General features: G+C 39.7%; 1 protein-coding gene across 2 annotated transcripts in view; it reads right to left on the bottom strand.

The window, feature by feature from the left end:
- The window catches only part of Tasor (transcription activation suppressor), a 101,731-nt gene that overhangs the window by 83,587 nt on the left and 3,896 nt on the right, over positions 1 to 14,248 (bottom strand). For both annotated transcript variants that reach the window (XM_045135735.1, XM_045135736.1), the window contains exons 2-6: positions 7,933 to 8,078; positions 4,039 to 4,131; positions 3,157 to 3,229; positions 2,261 to 2,352; positions 1,468 to 1,629 (exon numbers count right to left, since the gene is read on the bottom strand). In XM_045135735.1, coding sequence (XP_044991670.1) covers positions 1,468 to 1,629; positions 2,261 to 2,352; positions 3,157 to 3,229; positions 4,039 to 4,131; positions 7,933 to 8,078 — 566 coding nt within the window. The remainder of the gene's footprint in view (positions 1 to 1,467; positions 1,630 to 2,260; positions 2,353 to 3,156; positions 3,230 to 4,038; positions 4,132 to 7,932; positions 8,079 to 14,248) is intronic.

Genomic DNA, 14,248 nt, shown 5'->3' with positions numbered 1-14,248 from the left:
ATAAAAATATATTTAATAAGATGATTCTTTAGAGGATCAAGATGGCTCAGCAGTTAAAGGAGCTTATTTGCAAAGGCTGGTGGCCTGGGTTCAATTCCCCAGTACCAATGTAAAGTCAGATGCAAAATGGTGCATGCATCTGGAGTTTGCAGTCGGTAGGAGGCCCCGGCACACCCATACTCACTGTCTCTCAGATAAATAAATAAAAATATTTTCTAAAAAGGCAACTAAGTCCAGGTGTGATCATGCACACCTTTAATCCCAGCACTCAGGAGTCAGAGGTAGAAGGATCACTGTAAATTCGAGGCCACCTTGAGGCTACATAGTGAATTCCAGGTCAGTCTGGACTAAAGTGATACATTACCTCGAACAACCCCCCCCCCAAAAAAGGGTGAATAAGGCCAGGCATGGTGGTGCATTCCTTGAATTCCAGCACTTGGGAAGCAGAGGTAGGAGGATCACCTTGAGTTCAAAGCCATCCTGAGACTACACAGTGAATTCCAGGTCAGCCTGGGCTAGAGTGAGAACTACCTTGAAAAACAAAAACAGTAACAAAAAAATAAAGAAAGAAAGAAAAAGGGGCTGGGGAGATTGCTTAGCAGTTAAGACACTTGCCTGCAAAGCCAAAGGACCCAGGTTTGATTCCTCAGGATGCACATAAGCTAGATGTACAGGGTGGTGCATGTGTCTGGAGGCCCTAGCACACCCATTCTCTCTCTGCTTCTCCCAAATAAATAAATAAAAGTGAAAATATGGGCTGGAGAGATGGCTTAGTGGTTAAGGCATTTGCCTATAAAGCCGAAGGACCCAGGCTCGATTCTCCAGGACCCACATAAGCTAGATGCACAAGGTGGTGCATGCATCTGGAGTTCGTTTGCAGTGGCAAAGGGTCCTGGTATGCCCATTTTCTCCCTCCAATCTCTCTCAAATAAATAAAATACATATTTAAAAAAAATAAAATATATGCTTCAAAAAAGGTGAATAAGCTGGATGTGGTGGTGCATGCCTTTAATTCCAGCACTTGGGAAGCAGAGGTAGGAGGATCACTGGGAGTTCAAGACCAGCCTGAGACTAGAGTGAATTCCAGGTCAGCCTGGGCTAGAGTGAGATCCTACCTCGAAAAAATAAAAACAAAAGCCAGGCGTGGAGGCACACACCTTTAATCCCAGTACTTGGGAGGCAGGTAGGAGAACTGCCATGAGCTTGAGGCCATCCTGAGACTACATAGTATATTCCAGGTCAGCCTGGGCTAGAGTGAAACCCTACTTTGAGGGGAAAAAAAAAAGAAGGATCATTCTAAGTTCTAGAAAAGAACTGAGCAGTGTAGGAAACACAGAACTGAGTCTTAACAGCAGTGTGTGAGAACCAGAGTCTGATGTGGTATCTGAAAGAACTGACAGGGAGATCTTTCTATAGTAGCAAACATATGTGAGAGGTCATAATGTTAAAATGGATCCAAAGGCATACCTGAGTAAGCTCATAGGCTCTGTACGCCAAAAGGGATGTAATTCTACTGGCGTTCTTCGACACGTGACATTCATGCTTTGGTGTGGGATCCAAAGCACTTTTATTTAACATAGGTTCGAAGTTTTTTACACTCATGGGATCATATACACTCTTTATTTTACCCTAAAATAAAGAAAACCTTTTAAGTTCTCACAGAGACATAGTTTTTGACTATATGCTATCATAACAAGTTAAACATATTCTATTCACAATATTCTTTTATTTATTTATTTTATTGCTATTCTTTTTTCTTGAGGTAGCGTCTCACTCTGGCTAACCCAGGCTGACCCGACACTTACTCTGTCTCAAGCTGGCCTTGAACTCATGGCAACTCTCCTACCTCTGCCTCATAGGTGCTGGGATTAAAGGCATGTGCCACCATGCCTGCTATTTTTTTTTTTTATTTTCTGAGCAGGGTCTCACTCAACCCAAACTGACCTGGAACTCACTCTGTAGTCCAGACTGGATTTGAGCTCAAGGCAATCCTCCTACCTCAATTTCACCATGCCCAGCTTATTCATGATATCCTTTATTAATGTAAACAGCATTACCAAATATCACTTTTATCTTCATTCTTCTCTTTAAAAAATAAACAGTTTTATGTTTAAGATCAAAGGTAACAAATAAAGTACTTTCTACATTATCTTCATATTATCTCAAGTTTGCAATTCTAATGTAATCAAGAACTGAGGTCAGCTGAAATTTAAATCTAAATTAAATGTTGTATTTGAAATAAATTGAAATATGAAATTACCTTCATTATTTTAAAAATAACAACATCACCCACTGCTCCAGCTTCCAAAGGATTAGCCTGTAATAAATCAGCATATCTAGAAAGATAGATACCTAATAAAGAAAGAAAAGGTTGAATTTGAACAAGCAGGGTATACATACAAAAAAATCCAAATGTTTAATCAATAACAGAAGAGACCAGAAACATGACAACTTTTTAAAAAGACAGTGAATCCGATGTGGTGGCACACGCTTTTAATTCCAGCACTTGGGAGGCAGAGACAGGATTGCATAGAGTTCCAGGCAACCATGAGACTACAGTGAGACACTACCTTGAAAAAACAAAACAAAAATCAATCTGTGGGATTAGAGAGAGAACATGGTAATGTTCTTGGCCTGCAAGCATTAGGAGCCAAGTATGAACATCAGTACCCACAAAAATGCCAGACAAGCTGTCAAATACCTATAATCAAAAACAAAACAAAACAAAAAACAAAAAAATATATAAATAACCAAAAGGGGAAAGATACTGTTTGGGGCTGGAGAGGTGGCTTAGCAGTTAAAGGCATTTGCTTGCAAAATCCTGACAACCCAGGCTTAATTCCCCTGTACCCACATAAAGCCAGATGCACAAAGCGGCACATACATCTGGAATTCATTTGCAGTAGCCAGACGCCCTGACTTACCCATTCATAGTCTGCCCCTCTCTCATAAATTAATAAATATTTAAAAATTTCAAAATGAAGTATGCAAAATCAGAAACAAAAGATAAACAAGTTTTACATTTTAGAACAAGATCAGTCTTTTCTGAAACACAAATAGATTTAATTACTACAAATACTGAAGAAAAATTTCAGAGGTAATTTTAAATGGCAAGGTAACAGCAGGTAGGTATGAATGAAAAAGTAAAAATATTACCCATGGAAGGACTGCCAAGAATGGTTATTTTGGACTGGCCCACTTGTAATCCTTTTTCACATATACTCTGAACCTAAACAAACAAAACACTTCATTTTGAAATCATAACAACATGATAATATGAAAAGGTACTTTTTAAAAATAAAATGCAATCTTCTACCAACAGCTCCACTGAGGAGAGCCTTCAGTAGAATGGGAGCAGGGTAGAGGGTATATGAGAGCATAACCCAATGAGAATATGAAAAAAAATCATCATTAAAAGTACAAAAACAAAACAATGTAATCTTTTCAACTATATCTACTCTACATTACAGAAATTTCATATACAGATTTCAGCCTATGACCATACAGCAACATGATACTGATTTTAACTTCCTAAACATATCAGAAATGTTTTATTTATGCTACTTGTGACAGGCACTCTCAATTCCTACCTTTCACAAATACAATCAATTCCCTTTTAGAGAAGTTAGGGGACTGGAGAGGAAGTTCAGGTAATGAACAAGAAAAGATAATTAGCCAGGTGTGATGGCACACACCTTTAATTCTAGCACTCCAGAGACAGAGGTAGGAGGATCACTATGCGTTCAAGGCCAGCCTGAGACTACATAGTGAATTCCAGGTAGCCTGGACTATAGCAAGACCCTACCTCCCTCTTGGTTTATGGCATATACCTACAATCCTTGAACTTATATAGCAAGGCAGGAGTATAACCACAAGTTCAAGGCCAGTCTGGGCTATACAATGAGACTGTCTCAATAAAAAGTAAAATATAGAACAATTGTAAAGAACAAATAATTGTTTTATTCTTATCAAACATATTATTAAATAATTATAAAATCCTTAACTTACATTAAAAACATCCTTAAACTAACAGTTTACCTGATATCGATCAACCATGAGAAATGCATAGGATTCTGAGAGTTCCTTATCTAAACGACCATCAAACTTCAGTTCTCTTCGCTTTTCTGTAAACTAAATGAAATTGAATCATACTTAGTGTATGACTGTTTCATGAAGTTAAGAGGTAAGAACTTTTGTCCATGGGTTGGAGATACAGCTTAGCAGTTAAAGCGCCTGCCTGCAAAGCCAAAGGGCCCAGGTTCAATTCCCCAGGACCCACATAAGCCAGATGCACAAGGTGACCCATGCTTCTGGAGTTTGTTTGCAGAGGCTGGAGGCCCTGCTGTGCCCATTCTCAATCTCTCCTCTCTTTGCCTTTTTTTTTCTCAAATAAATAAAAAAAAAAATTTAATTTTTTTTAAAAAAAGAATTTTTGACCAGCTTGGGGAGATGGCTCAGCAGTTAAAGGAACTTGCCCACAAAGCCTGATGGCCTGGGTTCAATTATGCAGTACGATAGTATAGTAAAGCCACACAAAGTGCCTGTGCTTGTTCTTGCACACGCTTTCTCATACATACACATGTAAGTAACATAAAAATATATTTATCAAAGAATATTTGGGGCTGGGGAAATGGCTTAGCAGTTAGGGCATTTGCCTGTGAAGCCAAAGGACCCCGGTTCGATTCCCCAGGACCCATGTAAGCCAGATGAATCAGGGGCACATGCCTCTGGAGTTTGTTTGCAGTGGCTAGAGGCCCTGGCATGCCCATTCTCTCTATCTGCCTCTTTCTCAAATGAATAAATTAAATACTTTTTAGGAAGAATATTTAACATTTTATATTAGTAGTCAGGCTATTATAGCTCTTCAATCATATAATACAACTTAAGCTGGGAGTGGTGGTGCATACCTTTAATTCCAGCACTCAGGAGACAGGGGTAGAAGGATCACCATGAATTTGAGACCACCCTGAAACTACATAGTGAATTACTTATCCTGGACTAGAGAGTGAAATGCAACCTCAAAAAACCAATACCCTCCACACCAAAAAAAAAAAAAAAAAAAAAAAAAATCATATAATACAAATTAAAATTTCTATTAAAAATTAACAAATAGGGCCGGGCATAGCAGCACACACCTTTAATCCCAGCATTCAGGAGGCAGAGGTAGGAGGACCTCCAAGAGTTCGAGGCCACCCTGTGTGTACATAGTGAATTATAGGACAGCCTGAACTACAGTGAGACCCTACCTCAAAAAGTCAAGTAATAATAAATAAATAAATAAAATAAACAAATAGGACTGGAGAGAGAGCTCAGCAGTTAAGGTGCTTGCCTGCAAAGCCTAATGATCAGGGTTCAATTCCCCGGTACCCATGTAAAACCAGACGTACAAAGTGGCACATGCATCTGGAGTTCATTTGCAGTGGCTGGAGACCCTAGCACACCCATTCATTCTGTCTCTATTCTCTTTGCTTGCAAATAAATAAATAAATATACATATATATTTTTAAAAATTAATAAATAAAGCCAGACATAGTGGCACATGTCTTTACCCAGAACTCAGTAGGTAAAGAGAGAGCTGCCGTGAGTTCAAGGGCAGTCTAGGACTACAGAGTGAGTTCCAGGTCACCCTGGCCTACAGTGAAACACCTCAAAAAAAAAAAAAAAATTAACAAACTGAGTGTAATGGCACATGCCTTACCCCAGCACTGGGAAGTCTGAGAAAGAAGGATCATGATTTCAAGGCCAGTCTTGAAAAAAAAATTAATGAATACTCCGTATCATATGAAACTACCGAAGTTTTGATTTTTTTTTCTAGGAACCAGTACAATGTGTTTCTGGAATATTTTTCAAAATTAATTCTGGAGAAATTCAGTAGAGATAGGGAAGGTGGCTGGGAGTGATTATGATCATGGTATATTGTGACTATGTATGGGGGTTGCCAACAATCTTTCTTAAAAAATTAATACTGCTGTTATCTCCTTAATAAACTTGTAAAAAAGACAAAATTGTAGTATTTCATAGCCATTAGAAAGCAATACATGTAAAATATTTCTAAAATACCATTTCTGTTACCTTAGAAATATACATGCTGGCTTTTCAAACATTATACTCAAAGAATATCAAATTTATGCATGAAATGAGTTTACTGTCCAATAATTCATATGTTTTTACTAAGAATTTGTACTAGCTTCATGTGGTGGCTCCCACCTAGAATCCCAGCACTCAGGAAGCAGAGACAAGAGGATCACTGCAAGTTCAAGGCCAGCCTGGACTACTAAATGAGTTTGATACCAGCTTGAGCTAGAGTGAGGGCCTTTCTAAAAAAAGCCAAAAGAGTGGTGGTACACATGCCTTTAAGCCCAGCACTCAGGAGGCTGAGATAGGAGGATCACCCTGAGTTTGAAGCCAGCCTGAGATTAAATAGTAAATTCCAGGTCAGCCTGAGCTAGGGTGAAACCCTACCTAGAATAAACAAACAAACAAACAAACCTAACTGGCCAGTAAGTACATAAAAAGGTGTTCAACATTGCTAGTCATAAGAGAAATGTAAGCAGGGCATGGTGGCACATGCCTTTAATCCTAAGCACTTGGGAAGCTGAGGTAGGAGGAGTGTCATGAGTTTAAGGCCAAGCTAAGAGTAGAGTAAATCCCAAGTCAGCCTAGGCTAAAATAAGACCATACCTCGAAAAAAATAAAAAGAGAAATGCAAATTTAAATTATTTTGACATACCATCTTTCCAACCCACTCCTATCAAATGGCTATCATCAAGACAACTGACAAAAATGCAAATGAGTAGGGGATCAAGAGAAACCCTGAATCACTGTTGGTGGGAATGCAAAGTAGCATAGCCATTAAGGAAATCAATACGGAGGCATCTCAATTTAAACCAGAACTCCTATATGACCTAGCAATACCATTCCTAAGATCTCCACACTCTGATACACTCTTGTGCATCCATGTTTATTAATATTCTATTTACAATAGCTAAGAATTGAAACCAGTCTATAGATGTCCATCAACAGATAAAAGGATAATGAAAATGTGGCACATATATACAATGGAATTCTATTCAACAGTAAGTTAAAATGAAAGTATGAAATTTGCAGGAAAATGGACAGAACCTGGAAAGAATTATATTAAGTGACCAAACCCTGAAGAACCAAAACCACATGCTCTCTCAGATATTTGGGTCTTGGCTTTTAATATCTAAATGTATGTATCTGAAGGGGGGCAAATGTAGGTAAAAGCTACAAAAGTAGAATGGTAACCAACAGAGAGTAGAGGGCTAGAGAGATGGCTCAGCAGTTAAGATGCTTGCTTACAAAGCCAAAAGACCCAGGTTCAATTCCTCAGGACCCAAGTAAAGCCAGATAGATACATAAGGTGGTACATGTGTTTCAAGTTCATTTGCAGTGGCTGGAGGCCCTGGTGTGCTCATTCTCTCTCTCAAATAAATTTTAAAAAATAAAATATTTTTAAAAAGCGAGTAGAGGGTTGGAGGGATGGCTTATAGTCATTAAGGCATTTATTTGCCTGCAAAAAAGAACCCAGGTTTGATTCCCCAGGACCCACGTTAGCCAGATGCACAAAGTGGCACATGTGTCTCAGGTTCATGCGCCTATTCATTCTCCCCCACCCCCAACTTTCTCTGTCAAATAAATAACTAAATAAAAAAATTTTTAATATTTTTTTAAAAAGTGAGTAGAAAGAGATAAGCTGGAAGATGGGTGAGGAAGGAAGAAAGGATGTAGGAGACATGAAAACAGAGGACAGAGGATACTGGGGAAGAGACGGGGGGAGAAGGGATTGGGGACGGGAGGAGAGAGAATTAACCAAAACAAACTATTTGAAAATGCCAGAAAGAACAATACCTAAATCTCTCTATGCCAACTGATATATAAAATCATGCCAAAGTACATGTAAAAACATACCTCTTTTTCCAAAAGTTCATTATGTATCAAGCAAGCTCGTCTGTAGTTAAAATTTGTTACTGAGGTTGGTTCAAGGTAAGATGAATGAAGAATACTTAAAACATCTTCAAATTCTCGAGAACCTGGAGTTAATGGCTGGAAAAGTGCTAAAAATAAAAACCATTATTAATTTTATCATTATTGTATCCTACATGTAGACTCTTCTATTCTCCCCCCCCCCCCACACCCAGAGGTAGAGTCTCACTCTGGTCCAGGATGACCTGGAATTCACTATGTAGTCTCAGGGTGGCCTTGAACTCTCAGTTATCCTCCTACCTCTGCCTCCTGAGTGCCGGGATTAAAGGCATGTGCCACCATGCCTGGGGACTCTTCTATGTTTGTATTTTGAAATTAATATTTAAAGTGACAAAGCAAGCATCAAGGCTACTTTATTTTGTGACATGCAAGACAAACTGATTAATACACTGAAAGAAAAACTAAAGGGGGGGGGGCTAGAGAGATGGCTTAGTGGTTAAGGCACCTGCCTGCAATGTCTAAGAACCCAGATTCTATTCCCCAATACACACTTAAGCCAAATGCACAAAGTGGCGTGTATATAGAGTTCATTTGCAATAGCTGGAGGCCCTGAAATGCCTATTTTCTTTCTCTCTCTCTCTGCCTTTCTCTCTCTACCATAAATGAGTAAAATATTCTAAAAAAAGAAAAGGAAAACTAACAGGGGCTGGGGAGATGGCTCAGTGGTTAAAGGTGCTTGCTTGCAAAGCCTGACAGCCTGGGTTCAATTCCCCAGTACTCACACAATCACAAAGGAATACATTTGTCTAGAGATCGTGTATAGTGGCAGGAGGCTCTGGTACACCATTTGCAATAAATAAAAATATATATTAACCAAAAAAAAGCAGTTGCTTAGGCTGACCAGTTCCTTCAGCAATGAGGTTCAGGCCTCATACACAGAAAAAGTTACCATCTTACAAACCTTAAGGACACTATATTAAATCCAAACTACTTACCCTTGAGAGCCTACAAATACACTCGCCTCAATTACTATTTTGTGTTACAATGAAGAAGTCTATCTGAGTGGTATTTCAATAAACTAAGTGATTATACCATAAACAAAAGCAAAGATGTATTTTAGGAACCAAGCCTGGTGTCTCATGCCTATGATCCCAGCACTCAATGCAGGGACAAGAAGATAGCTGCAAGTTAAAGGTCGGCATGGTCTATACAGTAAGACCCAGGCCAGCCAGGGCTATTCAGCAAGAACTTAATTCATAATTTCATAAAGGCAAAAAAGCTGGAAATGGTAGCACATGCCTTTAAATTCCAGCACTTGAGAGGCAGAGATAGGAGGATCACCGTGAGTTCAAGACCAGCCTGAGACTACAAAATGAATTTCAGATCAGCCTGGGTGAGAGTGAGACCCTACCTCCAAAAAAAGGGGGTAGGGTGGGGTGGGGTGCTGGAGAGATGGCTTAGCAGTTAAGCACTTGCCTGTGAAGCATAAGGACCCCGGTTCGAGGCTTGATTCCCCGGGACCCATATAAGCCAGATGCACAAAGTGGCACATACATCTGGAGTTCATTTGTAGTGGCTAGAGGCCTTGGGGCACCCATTCTCCATCTGCCTCTTTCTCTCTCTGTCACTCTCAAATAAATAAATAAATAAATGGCAAAAGGCAACAACAAAATAAGAAAAGGCAAAAGACAAAAAATAGAATTAAAAAAAATTTTTAAGCCAGACATGGTGGGCCTGCCTTTAATCCTAGCACTCTCGAGAGGAAGAGGTAGGAGAATGGCTTGTAAGTTCAAGGCCACCATGAGACTACATAGTGAATTCCAGGTCATCCTGGGCTAAAGCAATACCCTATCTCAAAAACCCAAAAAACAACAACAAAAACCCCCACAAAACCCAAAACCAAAAAAAAATTTAGGGGCTGGAGAGATGGCTTAGAAGTTAAGGTGATTGCCTGCGAAGCCTAAGGACCAAGGTTTGATTCCTCAGTACCCAGGTGGTGCATGCATCTGGACTTAGTTTAATTTAATTTAATTCTCTCTATCTGCCTCTTCCTCTCCCTCAAATAAATATATTTAAAAAATTTTTTATTTATTTATTTGAGAGCGACAGACACAGAGAGAAAGACAGATAGAGGGAGAGAGAGAGAATGGATGCGCCAGGGCTTCCAGCCTCTGCAAACGAACTCCAGACGCATGTGCCCCCTTGTGCATCTGGCTAACATGGGACCTGGGGAACCGGGGTCTTTAGGCTTCACAGGCAAGCGCTTAACCGCTAAGCCATCTCTCCAGCCCTCAAATAAATATTTTTTTTTAAATATTTTTTTTAAAAAAATTTAGACATTTAAATTTTTCTTCTTAGTGACAAGGTTCTTTGCTATGTAGCCCAGACTGGCCTCAAACTCAATCCTCTTGCCTCAGCTTCCCAAATGCTAGGGAAACAGATATGTATAATACCTAGCTTGAATTTCTAAAATATTAAATTTGTCCCCAAGAACAAGCTGATCTAATAACCTCAGATTTCCAATATACATATGGAATTTTTTAACTGACTAAAACTTTTCAAGTACATAATCTATACACCTAATACTTTCCCCTAGGGATGCTTAGTTTACAATCATTCCTATAAGAATTCATATCCCTAGCACCTACTTAAAGCTGGACACAAAAGTGGCACATGCATCTGTAATCCCAACTCACCCATGGGAACAAGAGGAGTCAAAGTTCCTAAGTGGCCTTTCTAGTACCAAAAAGAAGAAACCCAACCTCAAGCAAGATGGGAAGTGGCAGACCAACAAGGCTGTCCTCCAATCTCTACACATGCACCCACATATTTAAAAAATAAATAAAATAGCATTTCCCAAAATCAAAAAGAAACATTTACTCTTCATAGTGGACAGAATTATTCATAGAAATTATATTCATTATCTTCTTTTCAAGACACTATTTAATAAAGGTCAACAAATACCAACTGAAATACTTTTGGAAGCTCACTTGGTAGAAAACCCTGGAGTCTAACACTAAATAAAAGACATGGTGGTACATGCTTTTAAATCTGAGCAGTTGGGATGCTCAGGCAGAAAAACCTCAAATATAAGGTCATCCTCAGCTATACAGTGAGTTGAATGCTAGCCTCAACTACCTAAGACCTTGTCTTCTGGGGAGCTAGAGTTACTACTGAAAACAGTGCTGTACTTCTCTCTCTTCCTTGTTACTTATTTTTGGTAAGATTTCACTAAGCAGACCAGACTGGCCTGAAACTTATTATGTAGCCTAAGTTGGCCTCAAAAACTTTCAAGAGTCCTGCTGAACCCTTCTGAGTGCTTGGAATTACAAGCATGTGTCACCACTCCCAGCTCTAATACATACTCTTAAGCATGTAGGAGCCAAACATACATAAAATGCCACTATTGTTTTTGTGATATGATTTTATCTCAAACTGGCTAAAGCCAAAGATGACCTTGAACTTTTGATCTTACCTCTTGAGTTCAGAGATTATAGGTATGTGCCATCACACCAGTTTATGTGGTGCTGGATGATGAAGTTTATGACTGCTAGGCACTCTACCAACTGAGCTATATCCCTAGCCCCTAAATAACTTTTCTGTATTTTCTATACATACTAGACTTTAAAAGACATGTCAAGTGACATATCCATTCTTTAACCAATCACATGTATATTTTGGAATGACTCTAAAAATGTAGTTTTCAATGACAGATGTCTTAACAACAGAATATGTGTTTAGTTGGTAAAAACCACTGTTTACCTGCTTTGGGATTATACATATGCATGCAGCAAAAGAATAAAGTAGCAGCTACAGGAATGGATTAAAAAAAAAAATGGGGCTCGGGAGATGGCTCAGTGGGTAATGTGCTTGCTGCACAACTGAGGACTTGAGTTTAGACCCTTGGCACCCACACATGCCCACTGTAAATCAGCACTTAGAAGGTGAACATAGGATTACTGAGCGGCCTGGCTATCTGGGTTCAAGTGAAGACCCTGTCTCAGTGAATAAGGTAGAGAGCAATTAAAAAGATGCCCAACATTGCCGGGGTGTGATGGTGCATACCTTTAATCCCAGCTCTGGGGAGGAAGAGGTAGGAGGATCATTTGTGAGTTGGAGGCCAGCTTGAGAACATAGTAAGTTCCAGGTCAACCTGGGCTAAAGGAAGACCCTACCTCAAAAAAAAAAAAAAAAAAAAAAAAGAAAAAAGAAAAAGAAAAAAAATTGGCCAAGTTTGATTTTAGAAGTAATTGCCATCTTTCTAAGCTAACAAGGTGACTCCTCATACCTAAAACGTACCAAGATGTATATATGGCTTCAAATTTCTATGAAAAGTTTTAAGTCTACAAAGAAATCACTTTCCTTGGTTATACTGCCAATACTATTTCCACCAATTTAATCATTATTAAAATTAGTCAAATAAAATTCACGTAGAGCCAGGCATGGTGACACACATCTTTAATCCCAGCATTCAGGTTTAGGTGCTAAATCACTTGCTTCAAAGCCTAAGGAACCAGGCTGGATTTCCCAGCATGCTCGTAAACCAGATATGCAAGGTGACACAGGCATCCAGAGTTCCTTCCTTTTACACTGACGGGAGTCCCTGGCACGCCCATTCTCTATCTGCCTTTTCCTCTCTCTCCCTCCCTCTCTCAAATTAAATTTTAAAAAAGTTCAAGCCTACTTTTTGATTGGAGAGTTTAGAAATATATTAAGTTCTTCTTCTGAATGTAATTTCCCAGGTGGTCTATTTTGTGTGTGTCTTTCTGGTTTTATGAGATAGGGTCTCACTCTAGCCCAGGCTGACCAGGAATTCACTATGCAGTCTCAGGGTGGCCTTGACAACTCACGGTGATCCTCCTACCTCTGCCTTCCCAGTGCTGGATTAAAGGCCACACCCGGCTTATTTTATGTCTTTAATTAAGAGGTCTCTGGTGGCACACTCCTTTACTCCCAGCAATCATGAGATAGAGGTAGGAGGATCACTGTGAGTTCAAGGCCAGCCTGGGACTAGAGAGAGCCAGGTAAGCCTTAGCCAAGGTGAGACCTTACTCTGAAAAAATATTTATGTATGTGTGTGTATATGTATACACATACACACATATACAGACACACCTATCAATATCCTTAGGGCTGGGGAGATAGCTCTGTGGTTGGAAGATACTTGCTTGTAAAGTTTGCAGGTCCAGAATTTTTCACGACCCATGTAATACCAGACACAAATAGTGGTGCACATGTCTGGTGTTTATTTGCAGTGGCAAGAGACCCTAGCAAGCATGAATTCATGGGTTCCATCCCTGGCACAAGAACAAAAGACACACAAAGGGTGGTGCATGCCTGTAATTGCAGCTTCAAGAGGTTCCAGATAAAGGATCAAAAGTCCGAAGCCACAAATAAAAATAAATAAATGAGCCTTTAATTCCAGCACTTGGGAGGCAGAGGTAGGAGGATCGCCGAGAGTTCGAGGCCACCCTGAGACTACATAGTGAATTCCAGGTCAGCCTGAGCCAGAGTGAGACCCTACCTTGGAAAAAAAAAAATAAATAAAAAATAAATAAATAAATGAGTTAAAGGCCAGCCTGAACTGCAAGGGAAAAGGAGGCAATTAGCAAGGATTAGTGATCATGGGTGTCTATAACTCTGACAGGCACCTGAAACCTACAGGTATTACCAGAATATAACCACTTTGCTGGGCATTAAGTTTTAATGACTTTTCTTTAAATTACAACAATGATTTAGAAATGAGTGTTTCATCTCTGCATTAACAAGGGTTAGCAGTGCAGATTTGGTGAATTGTACTGGCAGGTCAAGATGAGCCAGGGAAATCTCAAATTTGTTTTGAGGAAGAACTTCCAGGACTTAGAACTGATTTGCAAGTGTTTATGGGTAAGATGGGCCTCCCTTACCCAGTCCTGCTTGGGTTTTTCTACTTCTATAAAGACTACTGTTTTCAAAACCTAGTCATCTGGGCTGGAGAGATGGCTTAGTGGTTAAGTGCTTGCCTGTGAAGCAGCCTAAGGACCCCGGTTCGAGGCTCGGTTCCCCAGGTCCCACGTTAGCCAGATGCACAAGGGGGCGCACGCGTCTGGAGTTCGTTTGCAGAGGCTGGAAGCCCTGGCGCGCCCATTCTCTCTCTCTCCCTCTGTCTTTCTCTCTGTGTCTGTTGCTCTCAAATAAATAAATAATTTAAAAAATAAAACCTAGTCATCCATATCAATTATTCAAACACCATGGACATTTCCTTAAGAAGGAGTCTAGGCTCCAATGGTTGCAAAGATACTTGTAGAGTGGAGTATGGTGG

Source organism: Jaculus jaculus, chromosome 16 (genome assembly GCF_020740685.1).
Source record: "Jaculus jaculus isolate mJacJac1 chromosome 16, mJacJac1.mat.Y.cur, whole genome shotgun sequence".
Lineage (NCBI taxonomy): Eukaryota > Metazoa > Chordata > Mammalia > Rodentia > Dipodidae > Jaculus > Jaculus jaculus.
This window is presented reverse-complemented; position numbering and strand designations above follow the sequence as displayed.